Source organism: Oncorhynchus mykiss, chromosome 17 (genome assembly GCF_057628025.1).
Source record: "Oncorhynchus mykiss isolate SJ-2025 chromosome 17, ASM5762802v1, whole genome shotgun sequence".
In the NCBI taxonomy this organism is placed as follows: Eukaryota; Metazoa; Chordata; class Actinopteri; order Salmoniformes; family Salmonidae; genus Oncorhynchus; species Oncorhynchus mykiss.
The window spans coordinates 36,506,753-36,534,103 of record NC_143038.1 but is presented as its reverse complement, the minus strand read 5'-3'; the positions used below and the strand labels follow the sequence as shown (position 1 = coordinate 36,534,103).

Below are 27,351 nucleotides of genomic sequence, written 5' to 3'. Positions count from 1 at the left end.
TTTAGCTCAAGGAGTTCCATTATCTGTCTACAGTGTTAAGTAGGAAAAGGGAAATGTGCAGAGTAGGACAATGGCTCTGGTTAGTGAGGTGTGGAAAAGCCACTCCTGAAAAGACATGGCCTATTCCTTTATCCTTCTACCAGGGCATGTACTCTATCACCCATTGTTTGGCTGTTTCATGTGAGTGAAGTAAATCATGCATGCTAGACTAAAATCCTAGCTCGGATTTCCAGGCTTTTCCTCGACCATGGGATGACGGTGTCTGGCTATGCAAGACCAGCTACAATGTCTACTATGTCGTTAACATTCCGTAACATGTCTGTCACTCAGGCCAACGGAACACATCATCCGTCTTTGTCCACGTTGTTCACTAGGCCAGTATATTGTCTCTGGTGTGACGGTCCAACCTTTCCCTCCCACCAATCCCCAGTGTTGCTGACATGGATCCATCTGTGTGCACTGTGTGCATGGTGTGTGTGTGCAAGTGTGTGCATGTCTGGCTGACACACAGTGTTCAGTCATCCGATGCCGATCGGCTTCTCCTCCTGGGTATGTGTTTGTGGCTAAACTGAGCTCACAGTGTTTGGCTCTATGTCACTGACCTGGGCCCAGCTGATCTGGGATGACATGGGGATAGTGGCAGGGGCTGGCAGGGGCTGGCAGGGGCTTCCTGCTGACAGATGAAGTTGAGTCAAACTCCTGTGGATTGGAAAGGCCAGACAGCCTCATAAGAAAACATTGGGACTGGAAGAACTTATAGTATTATATGCAGTTATCAGCAAAAATAGATAAGCAAATAAGAAGCAAATAAATACAGTACCAGTCAAAAGTTTGGACACACCTAATCATTCAAGGGTTTTTATTTATTTTTGCTATTTTCTACATTGTACAATAATAGTGAAGACATCAAAACTATGAAATAACACATGGAATCATGTAGTAACCAAAAAATACCTTACAAAGTCTGGAGGTCTGTTGGGTAATTGTCCTGTTGAAAAACAAATGATAGTCCCACTAAGCGCAACGCGGATGGGATGACGTATCGCTGCAGAATGCTGTGGTAGCCATGCTGGTTAAGTGTGCCTTGAATTCTACATAAATCACTGACAGTGTTACCAGAAAAGCACCCCACACCATCAGGTCTTACCTTGTCACTGTAACGCTCAAAGAGTGATGGGTGTGGAGTCGGGCACAGAGAGCAGAAGATTCGAGGGAAAAACACTTTAATGTCCAACAACAGGAACACGTACAATGGGTGACGCCGAACACAGGCGTAAAACACAACCCAAGTATCACTGGTATAAACCGGACAGCGAAAACCCAACAATGATCAATCACCTCTTACATACACAGCAACAAGCCCACACAAACACAAGCGGGCTAATCAAACTTAAATAACACCAACCCAAAAACCCCAACAAGGAACAGGTGAAAACAATTAGACAAAACCAAACGAAAAGGGAAAAAAGGATCGGTGGCAGCTAGGAGACCAGCGACGACGACCGCCGAGCACCACCCGAACGGGAAGGGGAGCCACCTTCGGTGATATTCGTGACAGTTGTCCTCCCCCCCCCCCTCCCAGATGCGCAGCTCCCGCAGCGCGCCAACACCGGCCTCGGGGACGACCCGGGGTGCGAGGCGCAGGGCAATCCGGATGGAGGCTATGGAACACCCTCAGCATAGATGGATCCAATATGCCCCCCACCGGGATCCAGCACCTCTCCTCCGGCCCGTACCCCTCCCAGTCCACGAGGTACTGCAGGCCCCGTATCGTGTACGCCGGGGACACCTCGATGTCCAGAGGGGGCAGCGGGACCTCCGGAACCTCACCTTGGCCCTCTCCGGCCACACCTGGTGCAGGAGGAGCCTCCTCCTCCGGTCTCCCTAGATGCAGCTTCCCCTAGCTCCATAGGTATGAGAGCGGGAGGACCAGGAGGTGGAACAGACAGGACCCTTTCAGAACGTCCGCGAGCAGTCAGCAGATTGTCGAGCCGGATCGACAGGTCTATGAGTTCGTCCAGGGTGAGCGTGGTGTCCCGACAAGCCAGCTCTCTGCGGACGTCCTCTCTCAGGCTACACCTGTAATGGTCTATCAGGGCCCTGTCGTTCCACCCCGCTCCAGCGGCCAAGGTCCGGAACTCCAGCGCGAAGTCCTGCGCGCTCCTCGTCCCCTGCCCGAGATGGAACTCCGGGTAGTGACCGCTCGCCGAGTCGGGCCCACTCCAGGGCTCTACCCGTCAAGCAAGAGACGAGAACACTCACGCTCTCCTCGTCCGGAGCCGGCCGGAAGGTGGCCATTGTACTCCTTCGGAAGCGCAATACGCAGGGTGCTGGTACCGGATACCGCTGGAGGAGATGGTAGCGTTGCAGGTGGGAGGGTTGGAGGGGAAGTAGGGAGACCACTCCTCTCCCAGCGGTGCAGCCTCTCCACCATCGAATCCATCGCTGATCCAATGCGATGGATGATGGACGTGTGTTGAAGGATACGCTCCTCCATCGTCGGGAGAGGGGTGGTCGCTGCTCCTGCTGACTCCATACTTTTGTGGTGCGGGCTTCTGTAACACTCGAAGAGTGATGGGTGTGGAGTTGCAGAGAGGAGAAGATTCGAGGGAAAAACGCTTTAATGTCCAACAACAGGACAATGGGTGATGCTGAACACAGGCGTAAAACAAAACCCAAGTATCTCTGGTATAAACTGGAAAGCGAAAACCAAACAATAATCGATCACCTCTTACATACACAGCAACAAACCCACACAAACACAAGCGGGCTAATCGAACTTAAATAACACCAACCCAAAAACAGGTGAAAACAATTAGACAAAACCAAACGAAAAGGGTAAAAAAAGGATCTGTGGCAGCTAGTAGACCGGCGACGACGACCGCCGAGCGCCACCCGAACGGGAAGGGGAGCCACCTTCGATGATATTCGTGACAGTTACAACACAACTGATTGGCTCAAACACATTAAGAAGGAAATCAATTCCACAAATTAACATTTAACAAGGCAGACCTGTTAATTGAAATGCATTCCATGTGACTACCTTGTGAAGCTGGTTGAGAGAATATCACAGGTGTGCAAAGTTGTCACTTTTTTGGTTACGACATGATTCAATATGTGTTATTTCATAGTTTTGATGTCTTCACTATTATTTTACAATGTAGAAAATAGTCCAATTAAAGAAAACCCCTGGAATGAGTAGGTGTGTCCAAACATTTGACTGGAACTGTACATTAATATTCAACATTTATTAATTAAACAAAGGGCCTAGATTTCTGTTGTGTATACTTCGCTTATATGGGTAAATAAAAAGCTTTGTAGCTTGTAATGAAAACATATATTTACCCATTGTTTAATCATGTTGTTGTTTAATTGGGGAATAAATTGCATTCAGTGGGGGAAAATAAATGCATTGAAATGATGCATGCAAAATACAATTTTATACAAAAAAAAAAGCTCTCAACATTAGTCTTAGATTTCTGTAAAGATGAGGTGGGAAAAAATACATGTAGTTATTAGGTATGATCGTGGTTGGATACATAAACAAACTGCAACATTTCATGATGACCAGTGGTGAAAAATTGTTATACTTGAGTAAAAGTAAAGATACTCAAGTAAAAGTCACCCAGTAAAATACTAATTGTGGAAAAGTATTTGGTTTTAAATATACTTAAGTATAAAAAGTTAATGTAATTAATAAAATATACTTAAGTATCAAAAGTAAAAGTGTAAATCATTGCAAATTCCCTATATTAAGCAAACCAGAGACAGTAGGGATGACCAGGGATGTTCTCCTGATAAGTGTGTAAATTGGGCCATTTTCCTGTCCTGCTATGCATTCAAAATGTAACTAGTGATTTTGGGTGTCAGGGAACATTTATGAATTAAAAAGTACATTTTCTTTAGGAATGTAGTGAAATACTAAAGCACAAATACTGAAAGGGACTAAATTATTTTTACTACAGTACACCACCGATGAGGACTATCTATGTATGTTGTTGTCTATGAGGAGGGGCATCAGAATTTGAGGCTACAGGCAGAACTGTTTTCATAAAGCTACAGAAGGTTATTTACAAAATAAGTTGCCAACAAATAATAGACGTGGAAAGCTCTGAGCTAGCTTTTCATCAGGGACTGCTTTCCCGAAAGGTGAACTGAAGGCTACAGCTCCGAAAAGCAGAAACGTTTACATTTTGAATGTGTGTAATTATGTTTCTTTGGCGCATTTTCTCTCAGAGCTTATTGTTTTATTGCTTTTTGTCGTTCATTTGTTTATATCTGGGGTGGCTATATTATTTGCCTTCCTGAAAACATGGGTTTGCATGGAATTAGGTTGTTTGTTATTTCGAAGAAAACAGAATATGTTCATAGAGGATTAGATTTGTGGTTCCACCTCATATATTTAACTGGATCAGGGCAGAGAGAGGAATATGTCAAACCGAGACAGCCAGGGTTTTATTTACAGTAGTAGAAAATACATTACATTCCCTCTGAGCTTGCTTTCTCTCTCTACTGTATATGAACAATATCCTGTTGAGTGGCAAGCAGCCATCTTCTGTTATTACTATGGCTGAAGTGCGAGGAGATGTTAACTACTCAAATACTTATTGTAAATACTTGCCATTTCTGTGTTGGGATATGAACAGTGTCCTCAAGCCTGCACACTTTTGAGTGGCAAGCAGATGTCTTTTATCTGCTCGTATTACAATGGCGAGACGGGAGTGTGTGTGAGTGTGTGTGTGTATAAAGGATGTCACGCTGCTTGTTTAACTAGTACCACTTCTGATTTGGCTCACACAGGCTCGAACCGAGGACCTCTGCTTTGCTAGCACACGTGACCACCCTCCTGAAGTGTCTTACCAGTCGTGCCACACGTATAGTTAGCTATTCGCTGGCGCAAGTAGGGACACTTCAGGTTGAGGAGTAAGTTTCACACATCCCCATGTGCACACTTTTCTTTAACAGTGTGAGATATTAGAGTGGCACTGGTACAGACAGACACAAGGCGATGACTGATGACTTCACTCCAGCTTGCTGATGCAGCCATTAGTGAGAAGCACAGCCCAGATACCTAGCGCCAGCCCTTCCATGGAATCCAGACCTGGCCAATAAATACACACTTCCAGGTGGTGTGTGGAATGGGGAGAAGACGATTCATCCAAATTTAACTCAATGGACAAATGGGCCTAAAATTTGGCGGGTAGATTTTGCCATTGGCAGGTAAAGTTGTCTATTTCACCAGCCACCTGGCGGGTGCTCGGGGCTCCAAATTGTGAGCCTTTCACTTGCATTTGTGAATAAAAATAGTCAAGTATAATTGTATTTATAGCTAAATTAATGCTACAGTGGCTTGTGGACCAAAAAGTACATTTAAGGCCCTGGAAACTGGTAACAAATTAATCTGAAAAAATGCATTACTGCTGTGAATTGCTTCTCTCTCTGTGTGTGTGTGTGTGTGTGTGTGTGTGCGTGTGTGTGTGTGTGTGTGCGCGTGCGTCAGACCTGGGTTCAAAAAGTACATTTAAGGCCCCATGCCATTTTTTTATTTATTTTTTTATTTCACCTTTATATAACCAGGTAGGCCAGTTGAGAACAAGTTCTCATTTACAACTGCGACCTGGCCAAGATAAAGCATAGCAGTGTGAACAGAACACAGAGTTACACATGGAGTAAACAATTAGCAAGTCAATAACAGTAGAAAAAAAAGAGAATCTATATACATTGTGTGCAAAAGGCATGAGGAGGTAGGCAAATAATTACAATTTTGCAGATTAACACTGGAGTGATAAATTATCAGATGGTGATGTACAGGTAGAGATACTGGTGTGCAAATGAGCATAAAAGTAAATAAATATAAACAGTATGGGGATGAGGTAGGTAAAATTGGATAGACTATGTACAGCTGCCAGACCTGGTCCGGAGGGCCCCGGGGGTGGTAGTAAAAAAAGAAGTCACATTTCTATTTAATGAACCACTTGAAAAGTTGACTCTAACCTTTAGGGAATGGGCTCATAAATGATTTGTTAATCGAGAGAAGTGTTTGAGTCTGCCTTTGCCTGTGATCCTTTGTCTGTGGTCCTTGCAGTCTTTTGTAGTTCTATTGGTCCCATTGTAGTGGTGAACAGATCAAGGGGGGCGGCAGGGTAGCCTAGTGGTTAGAGCGTTGGACTAGTAACCGGAAGGTTGTGAGTTCAAACCCCCGAGCTGACAAATCTGTCGTTCTGCCCCTGAACAGGCAGTTAACCCACTGTTCCCAGGCCGTCATTGAAAATAAGAATTTGTTCTTGACTTGCCTGGTTAAATAAAGGTAAAAAAAAAATTTAAAAAAAAGAGCATCCCTGTCTGCGATGGTGTATTATTCTGTAGTAGGATCTCTGCTGTGGGGGAGAGAGAGGATTAGAAGAGCAGCCAGTGGATCAGGGAAGGTGCTGCAGGGTGGAAGTTGATTTCACTACTGGTTCTACCGTCTCTCTCAATGGGGAAAACATTTTTACTCTCTCATGTCTCCATTTAGGAAGTGTAGTTAGTTTTCGATGGGCTTCATGCACATTATGGGTATCGGGACTGTGACATCTTCATAGCCAGGGTCTCAAAGTAGGATCAGAATAGCCTTTTACATCAAAATTACTGGATTAGACTGTATTAAAAATTATACTGTATGGACACTGATGGGTGGGGGACCTGAACCTAGATCAGCACTCCTACTCTGAGCACATTTTGAATACAGGCCCAGATCTTAGTACTGAGAACTCACTCTCCCTCCTCTCTTCTTCTAGGGACCCACAGTCCTGGGGTCTGGACCTCTTCATACCCTGAGTGTGCGGAGAGGAACCAATCACCGGTGGACATCTCAGACAAGGATGCCAAGGTGTCTCAGGAGTGCCAGGAGCTGACCCTCAACGGGTTCAACGCCGAGTCATCCAACAAGACCTCCATGAAGAACACAGGAAAGACAGGTCAGCGGGCCTTCATTCATTCAGACAGAACAGATTTTTTACCTACCGTAGCAGGGTGAGACAAAGATGGGTTCTTTCCTCAATGCTCCGGTAAGAAGACAGGTCAGCATTCCTTCACTCATCCAAAACTATTGGAGTAGAACAGGCTTGGGTTTTTAATTCTTCAGCATGGTGGACTGAGGCGCTATCCTCAAATGCTCCTTCATACTATGTGTAAGGATCAAGACGTGGGGAATTGAAGGATAACACTTTGGAGATTAGGGAGTAAATATCAGATCAAAGGTGAGGACACAACAGTTCACCTGACATAAGGCTCTATCCAAACATTACATTGTTGATTTTATGTGAATTTTACACTTACTGTACTTTTCTCAGCATTTGTCAATAACAAAATCTAAAAAATACTCTGGATACATTCATTAACATCAGAATATTCATACAAAAGTTAGTTGGTGCAGGATAAGAAAAAATAATTACAAGAGTTTGAGTAAGATGTCTAGCTGGTGTATCCAAGTGGGGGGGACACCTATCCAAACTGTGTACAGTTCCTAAGTCATTTCAATGTGGGTCAGGTGGGCATTATCTGAAAGCTTATTGTATTGCCAACATTGCTAGCTAAGTAATAAAATACGATCTTACAGTGTTAGGCTTTCAAAAGGCACTTCAGACAAACATATTGTAATTTTGGTGCACATAGAATGGAGTCATTCAGGTGTGTGTCCCGCAGCAAATGTTCTAGATTGTAAACATTGATGCTGTAAATTACATTTGTTTTTAAGTATGGAAATGTGAAGTGCGCGACTCACGGTTGCGCTGTTGGCCTGTATGACATCAAAATGGCATTTATTATTGACCTCAATGTCTCCGCTTTCAGAGCACATTGACTCCTTTCAACCCGTATACAGGCTGACAGGGGCTGTGAGTGGAAAGGGCTACACTTCACCTTGCATGATCCTGCCAACATTGTAATTAACCACAAAGGGACTAGATCTTCAAAGTTGATCCTAATCGATTTCCCTGCATGGTGCCCTGACCTACTTTGGCTTTGAGCTGCAGCTGATTGGCCAGCGTCCAGAAGTCTTCAGCTAAACATTTCTTTCCCAGGCAAATGTCAAGCAAGCCTTAAGCAAATTCATGAGGAAATGCTGGCACTGGAGACATTTGCATTGATCAAGGATTTACTTCCCGTCTTTCACAGCCTGTGATTCAAGGTCTTTTTGGCTTAGCATCTTATTCCTGCCCTGCTCAGCTCGACTGCTGATGTGCCAAAACACAGAGAGGGCAGCATGGCTAATCAAAGTCCCAAAAGCCTGCCTCTCCTCTCGTCTGTGTGTTTTTGCATGTGTATGCATCTGTGTGTGACTGTTGTCCATGACACTAGCCAGAGAAGGGGGATCAGTTTTCCGCTGTGAGGCTGTATGTTTACAGTGTGCTTGGTGGAGCTTGTGTGCTGAACCTCTTTAGCTTAACAAACCCTAGCCTGCGTTTGTACACCCAGATCCCTTCTCAGTTCTCCACAGAAGCTCTGCCCACTACACACAGCAAGTCCCATCTACACATTGTATTACTGTCTATCGCTTGACACTGCGTGTGTCATCACCCTTTCTCTCTCTCTGTTCTCACACTCTTTCTTGGGCTTTCTCACGACAGTCCCTGGTTCGAATCCAGGCTGTATCACATCCGGCCGTGATTGGGAGTCCCATAGGGCGGCGCACAATTGGCCCAGCGTCGTCCGGGGTAGGCCGTCATTGACAATCTGAATTTGTTCTTAACTGACTTGCCTAGTTAAATAAAGGTTAAATACAATCTGTCTCACTCTCTCTATACCCCTCATTCATACTGTCCATCTACCTCTCTCTCGCTCTCCCTCCCTCCCCCCGTGACACTGCTTGTTCCCCCTGCTCTTTGGTGTTTATAATCAATGTGGGTTTGTTTGTCCTCATGCTCATCCCCTCATCCCTCTCTCCTCTCCTCTCCTCTGTTGGATTTGTGATTAAAAGAAGCCTGGCTGTAGCTGCATTTCATCTGGAGGGCCTGGCTAGGTTAAATCCTCCCTTAAATCCTAACAGACAGGGGGATCAGGGGCCTAATCTGGCTAATGATGTCAGCTGGAGAGATGTTCAAGGGTTATGGAATCATCTAAATATGCACAGAGTACACTCACTTAGCTACCACGCCACAAACAGACAGGGGAAATGTCAGAGTTCTTCACACAATGGAGTTTCAGTACCTCTATTCATAAAGCTTCTCTGCGTAGGAGTGTTGTTTTAGGATCACGACTCCCGTGTACACAATATTTTTCATTATGATCTAAAAGGCATAACTGATCCTAGATCAGCGCTTCACTATTTGTGAATATAGGCCCAGATGTTTCGTGACTCAGGCAAACTCAGCAGGACCTCAGATGTGAATAGGAGGAGGGTAGATATCCTGGAAAACATAAAAAATGCAGCTTCAGTGTTTAAACCACACACAGCCAAAGCCTTTACTTATGATTACGTTTCACAACTCCAACTCCTGAAGGGGGAATTCTTCAACAAGATTTAACCAGCTTTAACTAACTTTCAAAGCAAACTGCAAAGACATGTTTTGTCTCTGAAATGTGCAAGTCTTCTTGCATGAAGTCATGAACCATTGATGCTGTGGTAATTCAACTGTGTTTGATAATGTATTTAAATTTAAAATGCCCAGAGAAGGCTGTAGCAAGCAAGCTATCCCAAGCCCTTTGATGGAACACAGATATATCCTTGACTTGACAAAGTGTGTTTATTGGAGGTTGCAGGGGTTAATTGATGGCTTAAGTCTCTGGGCAAAGCTCAATTTGTCACTGTAAATGTTCAAAGCTTTCACATTCAGCTGAGGGTTTCTAGTTGAAGAATTCGACTACAGTAACAAAGCATTATGAAGCAATGGAGCCTATTTAACTCAGAATTAGCATGTCATCAGGGACCTTTAAGGCCAATGATGACAGCGCAGAAGAAGGCTCTTATGTGTCCAGCTCCCTGAGTCCCCTAGCTTCAAATAGGCTTCAGCAGAAAAATACTTTAATTTAGGAGGAAATTAAACAGGATGTACTGGTATGCACACAAGTCAAGTCAAATATAAAGTGCATGTTACATTGGTCTCGGTCATAACAGTTCTGGACAATAATCAGCATGGACAGAGGCACATTCAGAGAGAAAAGGCAAATCACAGATTAACACAAGACGTTTTCCTCAACTTATCCCTCTTACTGACTGTATCTCTTCTCTGCTTTCTTTCCTCTTCTGACCCTCTACGTTTATCTGCCTTTTAACCTCTCCTCCCCATGCCCTCTATCTAAGGGAGTGGATCTATCTATCTGTCTATCTATCTATCTATCTATCTATCTATCTATCTATCTATCTATCTATCTATCTATCTATCTATCTATCTATCTCTAATGAAGGCTATTGACAGCCAAGTTCTTTGAATGTTTGATTGAGGAAAAACAAAACATCAGCTTTTAACTGTGAGTGAGAGTCACACCTATTTCTCTACCAATACTGCCAATACTGACTTGTATTACTCTTTCACCCCTCTCTTAGTGGCTGTTCTGCTGAAGGATGACTATTTTGTACGGGGGGCAGGACTACCTGGACGCTTCAAGGCGGAGAAGATCGAGTTCCACTGGGGTCAGAGTAACGGATCAGCAGGGTCGGAACACAGCATCAACAGCAGGAGGTTCCCCGTGGAGGTAAGATCAGATGGGGACAGGGGTTGTAGGGGCTAGATCATGGACACAGGACTGGGGGTGTAGGGGTTAGATCATGGACACAGGACTGGGGGTGTAGGGGTTAGATCATGGACACAGGGGGTGTAGGGGTTAGATCATGGACAGAGGACAGGGGGTGTAGGGGTTAAATCATGGACACAGAGGACAGGGGGTGTATGGGTTAGATCATGGACACAGAGGACAGGGGGTGTAGGGGTTAGATCATGGACACAGAGGACAGGGGGTGTAGGGGTTAGATCATGGCCACAGAGGGTGTTGAGGTTTGAGGCTAATACACTGATCCCAAAAGAGAAGGATGCATCAGTACAGGCTCTGAACCTAGAGCACAGGAGATTACTGTAAGGAGCTACTACAGCGGGATGAGTTTAACCATGTAGGCCTCATGCTGAGTGGATCAGTGGATGAATGTAAGGTTCTTATTTGAGAGGGAGGCAGGAAGAAAGTGACAGAAAGAGAGCCGCCGATACGGTGAGAGAGCGAGACAGAGGGATACAGTGCCTGTCCTTTGCGATGCAGATAAATGCTCACTCTGATGGCAGGTGTGGGAATGTGATTAATCATTCAGACTGAGCCAGAAGTGGAGAGACACTTCCAGCATGTCAACTCAGTGAACGTTCCAGTACCTAAAGCACTTAGCGTTGTGGTACCATTCAGTCTACAATGTTGAAGCAGCAACCTGTTTTTTAATCCTAGGTACAATACATAGTAGCGAAATGGAAGGGAGTGCACTTTGTGCTTCTTTTATATCGCCTGTCTCATGGACCTGGGAATTGTTTCCAGCTAGGTTTGTCTCTCTAGCCTAGCCATGTTCTTATAAAGCCCTCCCTCTGGCAGTCAGGGACGTATTTATAAAGCTTCTCATATAAAACCGCCCTTCCTTCCTTGTCTGTCTCTGTTGCCTAGCCCTCTTATACAGCTTTCCTGCTCCCCTTTCTTCCATACAGGCATGGTATGACTTCTGATTCTGAAAGGCTGTATAATTACAATCAGTATTTTTTTTCTCCTCACATCTTTCTGTGACCAACGGACCATTAAAGGCCGCCACTAGATGGATGATTTACAGCCATTCTAATTGAAAGCTGTGATATTAGCGGTTGTGCATATGGCTGTGTTGGATAGAGCCTGCTTTTACCCGTCGTGGTGGTGATTACGGTTGTATAACTCACTTTGATATCTGTCTGTGTAGTGGGTGGTTAAGGGGGAGGAAGGAAAGGCAGCAGGAGAAAAGAAAGTGAAGATATGTATGCTGCTCCTTTCTGTTAAAATGTATAGCATACATTTACTTTATGGCTCACGTGTGACAAGGAAAAAAATAAGGCCCAGTACAGTCAAAAATTAGATTTTCTCTGTTTTATACATATTTCCACACTGAGGTTGGAATAATATTGTGAAAATTATGAAAATGCCCTTTTAGTGTAAGAAGTGTTTGAAACGACCCCATGAAATATCAGCCTGTTTTGGTGGGATGGAGTTTTGGTGACATCACCAGGTGGTAAGTTAGTTAATTGACCAATAAGAAAGAGTTCCAAACCTCTATGCCAACAACAGCTAGTTTTCAGTTTTTCCCCTCCCCACTCAGACCACTCCCAGACAGTCCAAGCAACATGTGACCATTTTAATTAAAAACAATCACAGTAATGTACTTAATTGTTACCCAGAAATGATTTGATATTGAGATAAAAATGTCAGTATTGGACCTTTAAACTCAAGTGGCTTGAGTGTTGTTATATGTTATTTGTTCTCTTTTGAAATATACATAGTGTGTGTGTGTGCATGCCTGTATTGGGAAATTATGTAGAGAGAAAGTATGACAATATAAAAAAACCTGAGTGAGACTTTTTGCTGGTCCAGTACCAAGCTTCATAAAACCTGACATCCTTTTGGATCATCCCCACTCATGCCTCTCTATGGCCCTGTCGCAATATACTTGTATAGTTTGACTTTACCCTCATAAACTTTACATGTATCCAATAGTTTCCATTTGCATTTGTCTTGTGTATGGGATACGCATGGTATATATCTTCCAACAAAATGCTCAGTGGTGACCTGCCATTCAGGGCAACAACAAAAAAGCCATGTGTTTTGAGCCCCACCTGTTTAGCAAAACAATAAATATATATATATATATACAGTGCCTTGCGAAAGTATTCGGCCCCCTTGAACTTTGCGACCTTTTGCCACATTTCAGGCTTCAAACATAAAGATATAAAACTGTATTTTTTTGTGAAGAATCAACAACAAGTGGGACACAATCATGAAGTGGAACGACATTTATTGGATATTTCAAACTTTTTTAACAAATCAAAAACTGAAAAATTGGGCTTGCAAAATTATTCAGCCCCTTTACTTTCAGTGCAGCAAACTCTCTCCAGAAGTTCAGTGAGGATCTCTGAATGATCCAATGTTGACCTAAATGACTAATGATGATAAATACAATCCACCTGTATGTAATCAAGTCTCCGTATAAATGCACCTGCACTCTGATAGTCTCAGAGGTCCGTTAAAAGCGCAGAGAGCATCATGAAGAACAAGGAACACACCAGGCAGGTCCGAGATACTGTTGTGAAGAAGTTTAAAGCCGGATTTGGATACAAAAAGATTTCCCAAGCTTTAAACATCCCAAGGAGCACTGTGCAAGCGATAATATTGAAATGGAAGGAGTATCAGACCACTGCAAATCTACCAAGACCTGGCCGTCCCTCTAAACTTTCAGCTCATACAAGGCGAAGACTGATCAGAGATGCAGCCAAGAGGCCCATGATCACTCTGGATGAACTGCAGAGATCTACAGCTGAGGTGGGAGACTCTGTCCATAGGACAACAATCAGTCGTATATTGCACAAATCTGGCCTTTATGGAAGAGTGGCAAGAAGAAAGCAATTTCTTAAAGATATCCATGAAAATTGTAGTTTAAAGTTTGCCACAAGCCACCTGGGAGACACACCAAACATGTGGAAGAAGGTGCTCTGGTCAGATGAAACCAAAATTGAACTTTTTGGCAACAATGCAAAACGTTATGTTTGGCGTAAAAGCAACACAGCTCATCACCCTGAACACACCATCCCCACTGTCAAACATGGTGTTGGCAGCATCATGGTTTGGGCCTGCTTTTCTTCAGCAGGGACAGGGAAGATGGTTAAAATTGATGGGAAGATGGATGGAGCCAAATACAGGACCATTGTGGAAGAAAACCTGATGGAGTCTGCAAAAGACCTGAGACTGGGACGGAGATTTGTCTTCCAACAAGACAATGATCCAAAACATAAAGCAAAATCTACAATGGAATGGTTCAAAAATAAACATATCCAGGTGTTAGAATGGCCAAGTCAAAGTCCAGACCTGAATCCAATCGAGAATCTGTGGAAAGAACTGAAAACTGCTGTTCACAAATGCTCTCCATCCAACCTCACTGAGCTCGAGCTGTTTTGCAAGGAGGAATGGGAGAAAATGTCAGTCTCTCGATGTGCAAAACTGATAGAGACATACCCCAAGTGACTTACAGCTGTAATCACAGCAAAAGGTGGCGCTACAAAGTATTAACTTAAGGGGCTGAATCATTTTGCACGCCCAATTTTTCAGTTTTTGATTTGTTAAAAAAGTTCGAAATATCCAATAAATGTCGTTCCACTTCATGATTGTGTCCCACATGTTGTTGATTCTTCACAAAAAAAATACAGTTTTATATCTTTATGTTTGAAGCCTGAAATGTGGCAAAAGGTCGCAAAGTTCAAGGGGGCACAAAGGCACTGTGTGTATATATATATATATATATATATATATATATATATATATATATATATATATATATATATATATATATATATATATATATATTCCAGGGTTTTTCTTTATTTTTACAATTTTCTACATTGTGGAATAATAGAGAAGACATCAAAACTATGAAATAACACACATGTAGTAACCAAAAAAGTATTAAACAAATGAAAATATATTTCATATTTGAGATTCTTCAAAGTAGCCACCCTTTGCCTTGATGACATCTTTGCACACTCTTGGCATTCCCTAAACCAGCTTCATGAGGTAGTCACCTGGAATGCATTTCAAATAACAGGTATGCCTTGTTAAAAGTACATTTGTGGAATTTCTTGTGGAATTTCTTTCTTGTGGAATTTCCACAAATGTCTTTGTGGAAACTCCGTTCCGCTAGCAGAACCCCTCGCCAACAGCCAATGAAATTGCATGGCGCCAAATACAAATCAACAGAAATCTCATAAATCAAATTTCTCGAACATACAAGTATTAGGCACCATTTTAAAGATAACATTCTCGTTAATCCAGCCACAGTGTCTGATTTCAAAAATGCTTTACAGCGAAAGCTCCACAAACGATTATGTTAGGTCACCACCAACTCACAGAAAAACTCAGCCATTTTCCAGCCAAAGAGAGGAATCACAAAAGCACAAATAGAGATCAATTAATCACTAACCTTTTGATGATCTTCATCAGATGACACTCATAGGACTTCATGTTACACAATACATGTATGTTTTGTTTGGTAGAGTTCATATTTATATCCAAAAATCTTATTTTACATTGGCGTGTTATGTTCAGTAGTTCCAAAACATGCAGTGATATTGCAGAGAGCCACATGAATTCACAGAAATACTCATTATAAATGTGGATGAAAATTCAAGTGTTATGCATGGAACTTTAGATACACTTCTCCTTAATGCAAACGCTGTGTCAGATTTTTTTTTAACTTTACGGAAAAAGCATAATCTGAGAACGGCGCTCAGAGCCCAAACCAGCAAGAGAAATATCCGCCATGTTGGGTAGTCAACATTAGTCATAGCATTATAAAGCATTATAAATATTCACTTACCTTTGATGATCTTCATCAGAATCCACTCCCAGGATTCGCAGTTCCACAATAAGTGCTTGTTTTGTTCGAAAATGTCCATCATTAATGTCCAAATAGCTTCTTTTGTTAGGGCGTTTGGTAAACAAATCCAAAAGCGCGTTCAGGTCCAGTCGGTCGAAATGTTCAAAAAGTTATATTACAGGTCGAATAAACTTGTCAAACTAAGTATAGAATCAATCTTTAGGATGTTTTTATCATAAATGTTCAATAATGTTCCAACCGGAGAATTCCATTGTCTGTAGAAAAGCAATGGAATGAGAGATACCTCTCATGTGAAATGCGTGTGACTGAGAACGAGGCTGCTGGCAGACCCCTTAGTCAAACAGCTCCCATTCGGCCCCCCTTCACATGAGAAGCCCGAAACAACGTTCTAAAGACGGTTGACATCTAGTGGAAGCCTTAGGAAGTAATAACCCATATCCCACTGTAAATTCGATAGGGGCTGAGTTAAAAAAACTACAAACCTCAGATTTCCCACTTCCTGTTTGGATTTTTTCTCAGGTTTTCGCCTGCCATATGAGTTCTGTTATACTCACAGACATCATTCAAACAGTTTTAGAAACTTCAGAGTGTTTACTATCCAATACTAATAATAATATGCATATATTAGCATCTGGGACTGAGTAGGAGGCAGTTCACTCTGGGGACGCTATTCATCCAAAAGTGAAAATGCTGCCTCCTATCCAAAATAAGTTAATGTGTTTGAGTCAATCAGTTGTGTTGTGACAAGGTAGGGGTGGTATACAGAAGATAGCCCTATTCGGTAAAACGTTTATATTATGGCAAGAACAGCTCAAATAAGCAAAGAGAAACAACAGTCCATCATTAATTTAAGACATGAAGGTCAGTCAATCCGGAAAATTTCAAGAAGTTTCTTCAAGTGCATTCACAAAAACCATCACATGCTATGGTGAGACTGGCTCTCATGAGCACTGCCAAAGGAAAGGACGACCCAGAGTTACCTCTGCTGTAGAGGATAAATTCATTAGAGTTAACTGCACCTCAGATTGCAGCCAAAATAAATACTTCACAGAATTCAAGTAACAGACACATTCAAGAAACTGGCGCCGACAGATAGCCAGCTCCTAAGCAACTTTGTAGTATTATTTTTTTTTGTGTTATTTCTTACATTATTAGCTCATCATTTGTGTGTGTTATTACATACAGCTGGGAAGAACTTTTGGATATTAGAGTTGTGGTAACTCACCAGCATTACCAGCATTACGACCAGGAATACGACTTTCCCGAATCGGATCCTTTCTTTGTTTCCCCCAGGGCAATTGAACTGATTCCAGAGGCTGATCCAAAACACCGCCGGTGGAGAAGAGGTATTCGTAGTGGACTTCTAGTCTGACTCAGTAGGCACGCACACCACCAACCACTTCTGAGTATATTACTCGCTAATTTTCAGTCTCTGGATAATAAAGTTGACGAGCTCAGGGCAAGGATCTCCTTCTAGAGAGACATCAGGGATTGTAACATACTTGGTTTCACGGAAACATAGCTCGGGATATACTGTCTGAGTCTGTACAGCCAGTTGGGTTCGCAGTTGATCCCCCAGACAGGAATAAATAACTCTCCGGGAAGAAGGGTGTGGGTGTATGTTTCATGATTAACTACTCATGGTGTGATTGTAATAACATACAGAAACTCAAGTCCTTTCCTAGAATACCTCACAATCAAATGCCGACCGTATTACCTCCCAAGAGAATTGTCTTCTGTTATAGTCACAGCCATGTATATTCCCCGTCAAGCCAATACCACAACGGCCCTGAAAGAACTTCACTGGACTTTATGCAAACTGGAAACCACATATCCTGAGTCCGCATTTATTGTACTTGGGGATTTCAAAAAAGCTAATTTGAGGAAAACACTACCGAAGTTCAACACAGTGACCATAGTACTCTTGCTGCTAAAACACTCAACCTTGCTACTCCAACTTCCAGGATGCCTACAAGGCCTTCCGCTGCCCTCCCTTCGGCAAATCTGATCACAACTCCATTTTGCTACTCCCTTCCTATAGAAACTCAAATAGGAAGTACCCATGCTAAGGACTATTCAACGCTGGTCTGACCAATCGGAATCCATGCTTCAAGATTGTTTTGATTACGCGGACTGGGATATGTTCCAGGTAGCCTCTGAGAATACAATTTAAGAATACACTGATACGGTGACTGAGTTTAGGAAGTGTATAGGAGATGTTGTACCCACTGTGACTATTAAAACCTACCCTAATCAGAAACTGTGGATAGATGGAAGCATTTGCGCAAAACTGAAAGCACGAGCCATGGCAAGGGCACTGGGAATATTGTTGAATACAAACAGTGTAGGTATTACCTCTGTAAGGCAATCAAACAGGCAAAACGTCAGTATAGAGACAAAGTGGAGTCACAATTCAACGGCTCCGGCACGAGACGCATGTGGCAGGATCTACAGACAATCACGGACTACAAAGGGAAAAACAGCCACGTCGCGGACACTGACGTCTTGCTTCCGGACAAGCTAAACACCTTCTTCGCCCACTTTGAGAATAACACAGTGCCACCGACGCGGCCCACTACCAAGGACTGTGGGCCCTGCTTCTCCATGGCCGACATGAGTAAGACATTTAAGCGTGTTAATCCTCGCAAGGCTGCTGGCCCAGACGGCATCTCCAGCGCATCCTCAGAGTATGCGCAGACCAGCTGGCTGGAGTATTTACAGACATATTCAATCTCTCCCTATCTCAGTCGTCTGTCCCCTCATGCATCAATATGTACACCATTGTTTTCTACAATGTAGAAAATAGTAAAAAAAAATAAGAAAAACCCTTGAATGTACACTACCGGTCAAAAGTTTTAGAACACCTACTCATTCAAGGGTTTTTCTTTATTTTTACTGTTTTCCACATTGTAGAATAATAGTGAAGCCATCAAAACTATTAGATAATAGGTATGGAATCATGTATTAACCAAAAATATGTTAAACAAATCAAAATGTATTTTATGTTTGAGATTCTTCAAATAGCCACCCTTTGCTTTGATGACAGCTTTGCACACTCTTGGTATTTGAGATTCTTCAAATTTGAGGATTTTTTTCCGTAATGCGTTTAAGCCTATCAGTTGTGTTATGACAAGGTAGGGGTTATACAGAAGATTGCCCTATTTGGTTCAAGACCAAGTCCATATTATGTCAAGAACAGCTCAAATAAGTAAAGAGAAACAACAGTCCTTCATAACTTTAAGACATGAAGGTCAGTCAATACGGAACATTTCAGGAACTTTGAAAGTTTCTTAAAGTGCTGTCGCAAAAAACCTGTCAAGAGCTATGATGAAACTAGCTCTCCTGAGGTCTACCACAGGAATGGAAGACCCAGAGTTACCTATGCTGCAGAGGATAAGTTCATTAGAGTTACCAGCCTCAGAAATTGCAGTCCAAATAAATGCTTCACAGAGTTCAAGTAACAGACACATCTCAATATCAACTGATCGGAGAAGACTGTGAATCAGGCCTTCATGGTTGAATTGCTGCAAAGAAACACCAATAACAGTAAGAGACTTGCTTGGGCCAAGAAACATGAGCAATGGACATTAGACCGATGGAAATCTGTCCTTTGGTCTGGAGTCCAAATTGGAGATTTTTGGTTCCAACCGCTGTCTTTTTGAGACGCAGTGTGGGTGAACGGATGATCTCCACATGTGTATTTCTCACCATAAAGCATGGAGGAAGAGGTGTTATGGTGTGTGGGTGCTTTGCTGGTGACAGTATCTGTGATTTATTTCAAGCAGCACAACAGTTTTCAGCTGTGCTAACATAATTGCAAATGGGTTTTCTAATGATCAATTAGCCTTTTAAAATGATAAACCTGGATTAGCTAACACAATGTGCCATTGGAACACAGGAGTGATGTTTGCTTATAATGTACACCTATGTAGATATTCCATGAAAAATCAGCTGTTTCCAGCTACAATTTCAAAAACAAGGAAAATTCTATGTGACCCCAAACTTTTGAAAAGTGAAGGATATTTTTTATATATAAATGTTTTGACTGTTTGCATGTTATTTTGGCATTAATACCTGTCACATATCAGTTTGCAAACATAATTTTTTTTTTTTAGTTAATGAATTTGCATGTCTCTTTTTTGCTTTCTTGAGTAAGGTAGCTCCCAAATGCAGTTGTTTCAGCCTAGCTCACTGCTTTCTGTGGTGGTGGGACAGCCAGCAGAAAATACGGAGCGTAAGGGTTGGTAATGTTCTCTAGTTGCGCCATGATTGGCTCAGTGTTCTGTCACTCACAGGGAGTGCTTGAAAATTCTAGCCCCTTGGGTTCTGCCATTTACCTTAGAAGTGCCCATCCAAGAAGGCTCAAGGTCATTACCCACAGATAAAATTTCATAAAATCACATTATATCTATCATAGATTTGATTGGACTAATCATGTCAACATCATACTTTCAAAATCTTAGCTAGCAAGCTGGACAAGCAGTCATCATCATAAATCAAGTCAAGAATCTACTGGCAAATCCTTTTCAATCCTTCTCATATGAAGATAAATTATAGATACAACGGTGCTCATCGGCCATTGGACATAAACATTACACAACAAGTTGGAAACCGGAAATTCAACAATGAATGGTTTGGAAGGAATCAGTGGCTAAATACAATCATTGCAAAGCAATCACTAGCCTGCTATTCACAGGAGAGGGTGTGTTGTCGAAGTCTGGGTTTAAGGGTCTTACAAACATAAAAGGATAAACATTCACATGCAACACCATGGGCCAGGAAAAGTTGAATACATTGGCCATGCTCTCAATTCAGCATGACTTCTGCCACGTTCAAAACAAATACAAACCCAAAACGGTGATATTTCGCAAACACTCGTCCCTCTGTGGAAAAAGTTTGAAAAGTGTGGTGTAGATCTTTGAGTCCTTCTATTTTCTCATCACCTTAGTCACCGGATATCACACATACCCTGTGGTATCCCGGGAGGTTTACCCCGAGGGTTGGCGACAGATGGGAGGTATGAGCCGCGACGTTGGCTCCCTCTGTTGGAAGTACACAGGGTGGGCACCTGGACGCTGTTGACCCCAAGTAGAGGTAATTAGGGGAGAGTGCCAACCAGCCGTGCAGGCCACATGAAGGGAACATTGTGGCACACCGCGAGTAAGATAAAGAGAGAGGCAAGGAGTGAGCCTACAGAGAGGAACGAAGCTCCCGGAGGCACGGAGCCAAATATAAGAAGGACCGAGCCAACCCAAAGTTATTTTGTTATGTTTATTTTGTTGCCTAGTAAAGTTGTTTTTTTCTGACTAGAACCTCCCTACCTCTGTGTACATCTCCGCACGCTCAACCCAACACCCCACAGTTTATCACATATGGTGGAGAATGTGGGCAACTCAGTAGCTTTGGGTGCCATGGGGTCGAGCGTACAGAGATTACCATGGAGGAACTGGTTGCTCAATTTATCCTCAGCCAGCAGAAGCAACAGGCTCTCCAGGAGCTAGCGCTGGAGGAGCAGCGCCAACAAAACCTCATACTGGTAGCGGAGGGAGCCCAGCTTAAGGGTGATATGGCACAGGAGTCTAGCCCAAATCAGTTCCTGGTCAAGCTAATAGAGAAGTAAGATGTGGAGATGTATTTGTGTACCTTTGAGAGGATGGCGCAGAGGGAAGAATGGCCCAAGCCTAAGTGGGCCAGCCTTTTGGCACCCTACCTCTCCGGGAAGGCCCAGAATGCTTACTTCAACTTGAACACAGACCAGGCAGCGAATTGTTAGGGACTCAAACGTGAGATCCTGAGCCGGTAAGGATTCAGCCTTACACTCATGCACTACTGGTCCAAGACTGGGCCTCTGACTCCACCATCTCCCACCGCTCTCAGATGAGCGACCTGATGCGCCTTACCAACGGCTGGCTACTGACCAATGTACCGTCCCTCTCTATAATCATTAAGGTCGTCTTGGATCGGTACCTTCGGGCCCTCCCCTCCGAAATGAAGGCGGCGGCGAGCATGCAGATCAACCAGAGCCTGGAGGAATTGCTGACCGCTGTGGAAATCCACCAGAACACCCAGGACCTGCTGAAAGGGTCCCGGGCCGAGAAAGTGGATGCAGAGAGGGTGAAGGAAAAGTCTCTTTGTCCATCTCTGCACGCCCAACCCGAACCCCTAGATATAGCCTAGTAGTAGGTCTTACTCCTGTCTATCACTTGAGAACAGAACTTCAGACAGTTATCTTGTTTATTGTTATTTTTCTCAGAAAAGGGGCTGCTGTTCGCATGTCCTCCATCTTATCAAGTGTGTTTACTCACCGGCTTCCCTCTGAGCTAAAGACTTGTGGAGTCTCCCCAACACAATGTCAGAGGAAAACCCAAATTAATAGAATGGCTTTGGAGGAAATGGAGTGAGTGTGCGATTCATTCCACTGTTGTGCCCCATTGGACACGGAACAAAGAAAGAAAGAACCCAGCTAAAATGAAGCCTAAACAAACAGTATGTTTGATTGTTAGAGCTCTGAAGGGGTCTCGTGGGCCTGGGTGATTGCGTATGTGCTACACAGCTTCTGCCTCTGTATCTTGTACTTCACAATGCAAAAACCCAGAAGATACAGTTGTGTATGAGGATTTAACTTCAGACTCACTCACTTCAAAGTCTGTACTCAATGTACTTTAGCTATGTTCTATCTGGGCAGAGCGGGCGGATAACTTTGAAGTGAGTGTATTTTCAGACTGAGTTCAATCAGTGTCTTATTGGAAGGATAAACGGATCGGAAAGGGAAGGGTGGATGACCTCTCATCCTCTCTGTGTGTGTGACTTCCTCCATAAGTTGTACTGTTCGCATGGAGCACTTAGCCCAGATGGGGCTGGCTGGGGTTCAGGCAGCAGGGATTGAGATGCAGTAAGTGACACCATAGGGAAATGACCCCTGACCTCAGAGATTGGCACACAGAGGCAGTGAGGAAGTGCAATAGCAGTGTAATAAAGAGGAGTGAACTACCTGCGGAATTGTCACTACCTGCGGAACCATGACTATGTACACCTACTCAAACTCGTGCCAACACACACACGCTTGCACGCACACACACACACACACACACACACACACACACACACACACACACACACACACACACACACACACACACACAATTCACTGAACTGAATTCAGTAGGAAAGCATCACTTGTTCCTAGAACTGTTACAAAGCCACAAGACTTCTGTTACTCTCTATGAAGCACTGAATGTACATTTTATTTTTAAAATTATCCAGTCTAAAAGCTTTGGGTCATTTAGTGTTTAGTGCATATATGTCATTCAATGGAAAATGTTTGAGAATGGCTAGAGTGGTTGAATCGAGTCTAACAGTGGGGAACCGTGAAAGCCTTCTAGATTTGTAAGACATTTGTTTTGTTTTTATGAAATTGTCTATTTCATATTTTTTATATTTTTTTATGAAATTCTGATTTCATCTCTTCTGTTTGTGTTGGAAAGAGAAGGGTAATACTTAAGAAAATCTGGATTTTTCTTTGGCGGTCTCTGGGTAGTTGTCCCACGCTAGTACGTATATGTGCTGTAGTAGTGTGACAATGGTGACAGTGGTAGTGAGCGTAGGTTGACGCATAATGTATAGTTCTTGTAAAATTCATATCTATAGGCTACATTGAGATTTCTTTCATTATATTTTATCTGCCGTTATTAAGCCTACGCTTTAGGGCCTAACTGTACTCGTGCCAAATACACACCAATTGCCAAACGCTTTTGGGAACTTGGGCAGAAAAGGTTAACGTCGATCCACTGGAGCAAAAAGGACAATGTCACCCACGTGTAAGACAGCGTATTCCAGTTCCTGCCAATATCCAGCAGCTTCGCACAGCCATTAAATAGGAATGGGACAACATTCCACAGTCAGCAATCAACAGCCTGATCAACTCTATGCTAAGGAGATGTGCCCCACTGCATGAGGCAAAGCGTGGTCTCACCAGATACTGATTGGTTTTCTGATCCACTCCCGAACCTTTTTTCCTAAGGTATTTGCAGTGGCGATTTTAGCATGTACATTTTAGTGGGGGGAAAAAGTGGTGTGCATGCCAGCAAAGCCTCTACACAATGCAACACTAAACAATACATTAATTGCACTATAACAGTGACAAATGGTGCCCACAAACGGCCTACATAAAGCTGTCCTGTAACGGTCGTCGTATGAAGAAGGTGTGGACCAAAGCGCAGCGTGGTACGAGTTCATGATTTTTATTTGACTGAACACTAAAACACAAAACAACAACGTGAATAAACTGAACCGAAACAGTCCTGTAAGGTGCAGAAAACACTAAACAGAAAATAACTACCCACAAAACTCAGGTGGGAAAAGGCTACCTAAGTATGGTTCTCAATCAGAGACAACAATAGACAGCTGCCTCTGATTGAGAACCACACCCTGCCAAACAACAAAGAAAAAGAACATAGAATGCCCACCCTAGTCACACCCTGGCCTAACCAAAATAGAGAATAAAAGCCTCTATGGCCAGGGTGTGACATGTCCCAACAGCAGTCACAACATTTTACCACTGCTACACCTGGCTATCAGTGGAGCCTTGTCTGACAACTAAACAGTTATGTCTCATTTACTGACTTTAAAAAAACATGTCTATTTATGGCTGACATACTTAAACAAATGTGGTTTCTACTGACAATTGAGATGTACAAACTATGGCATAAGGGGGTGACAAGCAGATGAGAGACTATACGTAATTTCGATTAAGACATTAATGAGCGAGCTAGGACGGATGTAGTCAATATAACAATTTGTTTTAGCACTTTTTTAATATACATTGACAGAATTTAGAACATGGGCCGTTCTTACAGTGTTCTCCCTGTATACCAAGTCAGAACCGTAGGATAAATAAAGGAGGGATATAAGCAGACAATGAAACCTCTTACTATATTAGATGATGACATTTTCAATAATATGTTATAGGTTACATGTGTCAGAACAGTAACGTTAGGTGAAATTGAGGTGAAAATAGACTAAATTATTCGGGTGAGGCACATGGGCTGCTATCATCTTACTTCACAACATTCACGTAGTATTACTTTCTTAGTTACAGTATACATATCTCCCTGGCATATTACATAATTTATGCAGCAGCATACAACACTTTTTTGGACTTGCCTTGTTGTGCTGTGCTCACTTGAACAGGAAGTTGGCACGGCAGTCCTTCCTGGACAAATTTTGTCATCAAAGTCTGGCATTCTCTGGATTTGGATTCTCTGGATTCAAAACAACTGGGATCTCGGGGAAAAAACAAGGTAAAATCATGATGACGTCATTGATCTTCAGGTCTAGAAAGAGGTCAGATTTACAATTCCGAGTTGGATGACTGTTCAAAACGTATCTTCCCAGTCGGAGCTCGTTTATTCCCAATTTCCCAGTTGTCTTGAACTCACTGAAGTCAAGTTTTCGCAGTTCCCGAGTTAACTTGTTTTGAGCGCGGCACAAATCATGCTTCATTGACAGCATGGCCAATGGTGAATGTTTGTCATTTTAAACTTAGAAAATAGCCCCTGAATTCCAGATTTGGGGCCACACAACCACTCCACTGAATAGCAAGCTAGTGATTGCTTTGCAATGCTTGCAGTTAGCCACTGTCACTGATTCCTTCCAAACCACTCATTGTTGAATTTGCGATTTCAACTTGTTGTGTAATGTTTATATCCTATGGCCGATGAGCATGGCCGATGATCAATGCGGTTTATCTATAATTTCTCTTCATTATTTATCTTCATATGACAAGGATTAAAAAGGATTAGCCAGTAGATTATCGACTTCATTCATGATGATGACTGCTAGCTAAGATTTTGAAAGTATGATGTTGACCTTATCAGTCCAATCAAAGCTACTGTACATATAATGTGATTTGATGTCATTTTTTTCTGTGCCCAATGACCTTGAGCCTTCTTGGACAGCTACTTCTAATGTAACTCTATGGCAGCTAGGCGGGACTGAGAGTAGTTATGTAGAGCACCTCAAGATAAAAACGTATCGGCAAGTTAGACTAAATATTAGCACTACACAATCTGGTGGGTGATAACCTTCAATCTGGATAATAACACAAACCAAATCGTAAAACTAGAGACATGTATTGACAAGTATTACGATAACAAGCAACACCCAAACATGACGGAGAGTAAGACAGGGGAACCGATTTCAAAACGAAAACGTGACTCTTCTACAGACACAGACAATTTAATATTTTCACCACCGGGAATGGTAAAGGTCAAAACTGATCTGTTAAAATCAATAAATAACAAACTGGGTATACTTTAATTAGTCAGTAAGGATATAAAAGAGTTGAAGGCAAGCCTCGAGATGAGTGATGAAAAAGCTGCGACATTGGAGAAGGAAACACACAAGCTAAAAGGGACTGTCAATAAGATTGAAACCGAAGTGAATGAACTTAAAAAGGAGAACTCCATTCTGAGAGAAGCATTACTTGACATACAGACTAGATCCATGAGAGAGAATCTGGTATTTACAGGTATCCAAGAGAAATATGAAGTTCCTGAATCTGTAGTTAGAGAGTTCCTCCTTACAGAGCTTCAGATTCCACGTGAACCTATCAATAAAATCCAACTCGAACGTGTACACCACTTCGGGCAGAGAGGGCAAAGGTATGACCGCCCAATCAATGCCAAATTTGCTTCCTTTAAAGATAAAATAATGGTTAAAAGCCTGGGTAAAAGACTTGCTGGGACCAAAATTGGCATGAATGACCAGTTCCTGAAGGAAATTGCAGAACGGCGTAAAGTTCTGTATCCTATTTTAAAGGAAAATAGATTAAAAGGGAAACGAGTAGCTCTCTTCGTCGATAAACTACAGTGCCTTGCGAAAGTATTCGGCCCCCTTGAACTTTGCGACCTTTTGCCACATTTCAGGCTTCAAACATAAAGATATAAAACTGTATTTTTTTTGTGAAGAATCAACAACAAGTGGGACACAATCATGAAGTGGAACGACATTTATTGGATATTTCAAACTTTTTTAACAAATCAAAAACTGAAAAATTGGGCTTGCAAAATTATTCAGCCCCCTTAAGTTAATACTTTGTAGCGCCACCTTTAGCTGCGATTACAGCTGTAAGTCGCTTGGGGTATGTCTCTATCAGTTTTGCACATCGAGAGACTGAAATGTTTTCCCATTCCTCCTTGCAAAACAGCTCGAGCTCAGTGAGGTTGGATGGAGAGCATTTGTGAACAGCAGTTTTCAGTTCTTTCCACAGATTCTCGATTGGATTCAGGTCTGGACTGACTTGGCCATTCTAACACCTGGATATGTTTATTTTTGAACCATTCCATTGTAGATTTTGCTTTATGTTTTGGATCATTGTCTTGTTGGAAGACAAATCTCTGTCCCAGTCTCAGGTCTTTTGCAGACTCCATCAGGTTTTCTTCCAGAATGGTCCTGTATTTGGCTCCATCCATCTTCCCATCAATTTTAACCATCTTCCCTGTCCCTGCTGAAGAAAAGCAGGCCCAAACCATGATGCTGCCACCACCATGTTTGACAGTGGGGATGGTGTGTTCAGCTGTGTTGCTTTTACGCCAAACATAACGTTTTGCATTGTTGCCAAAAAGTTCAATTTTGGATTTATCTGACCAGAGCACCTTCTTCCACATGTTTGGTGTGTCTCCCAGGTGGCTTGTGGCAAACTTTAAACAACACTTTTCATGGATATCTTTAAGAAATGGCTTTCTTCTTGCCACTCTTCCATAAAGGCCAGATTTGTG

The 27,351-nt window shown here is 42.6% G+C and overlaps 1 protein-coding gene across 2 annotated transcripts in view; it reads left to right on the top strand.

Annotated features, from left to right (window-relative positions):
- LOC110494079 (receptor-type tyrosine-protein phosphatase gamma) overlaps positions 1-27,351 on the top strand; it is a 278,030-nt gene that overhangs the window by 177,828 nt on the left and 72,851 nt on the right. For both annotated transcript variants that reach the window (XM_036950121.2, XM_090205441.1), the window contains exons 3-4: positions 6,777-6,956; positions 10,523-10,671. In XM_036950121.2, the coding sequence (XP_036806016.1) occupies positions 6,777-6,956; positions 10,523-10,671 (329 nt within the window). The remainder of the gene's footprint in view (positions 1-6,776; positions 6,957-10,522; positions 10,672-27,351) is intronic.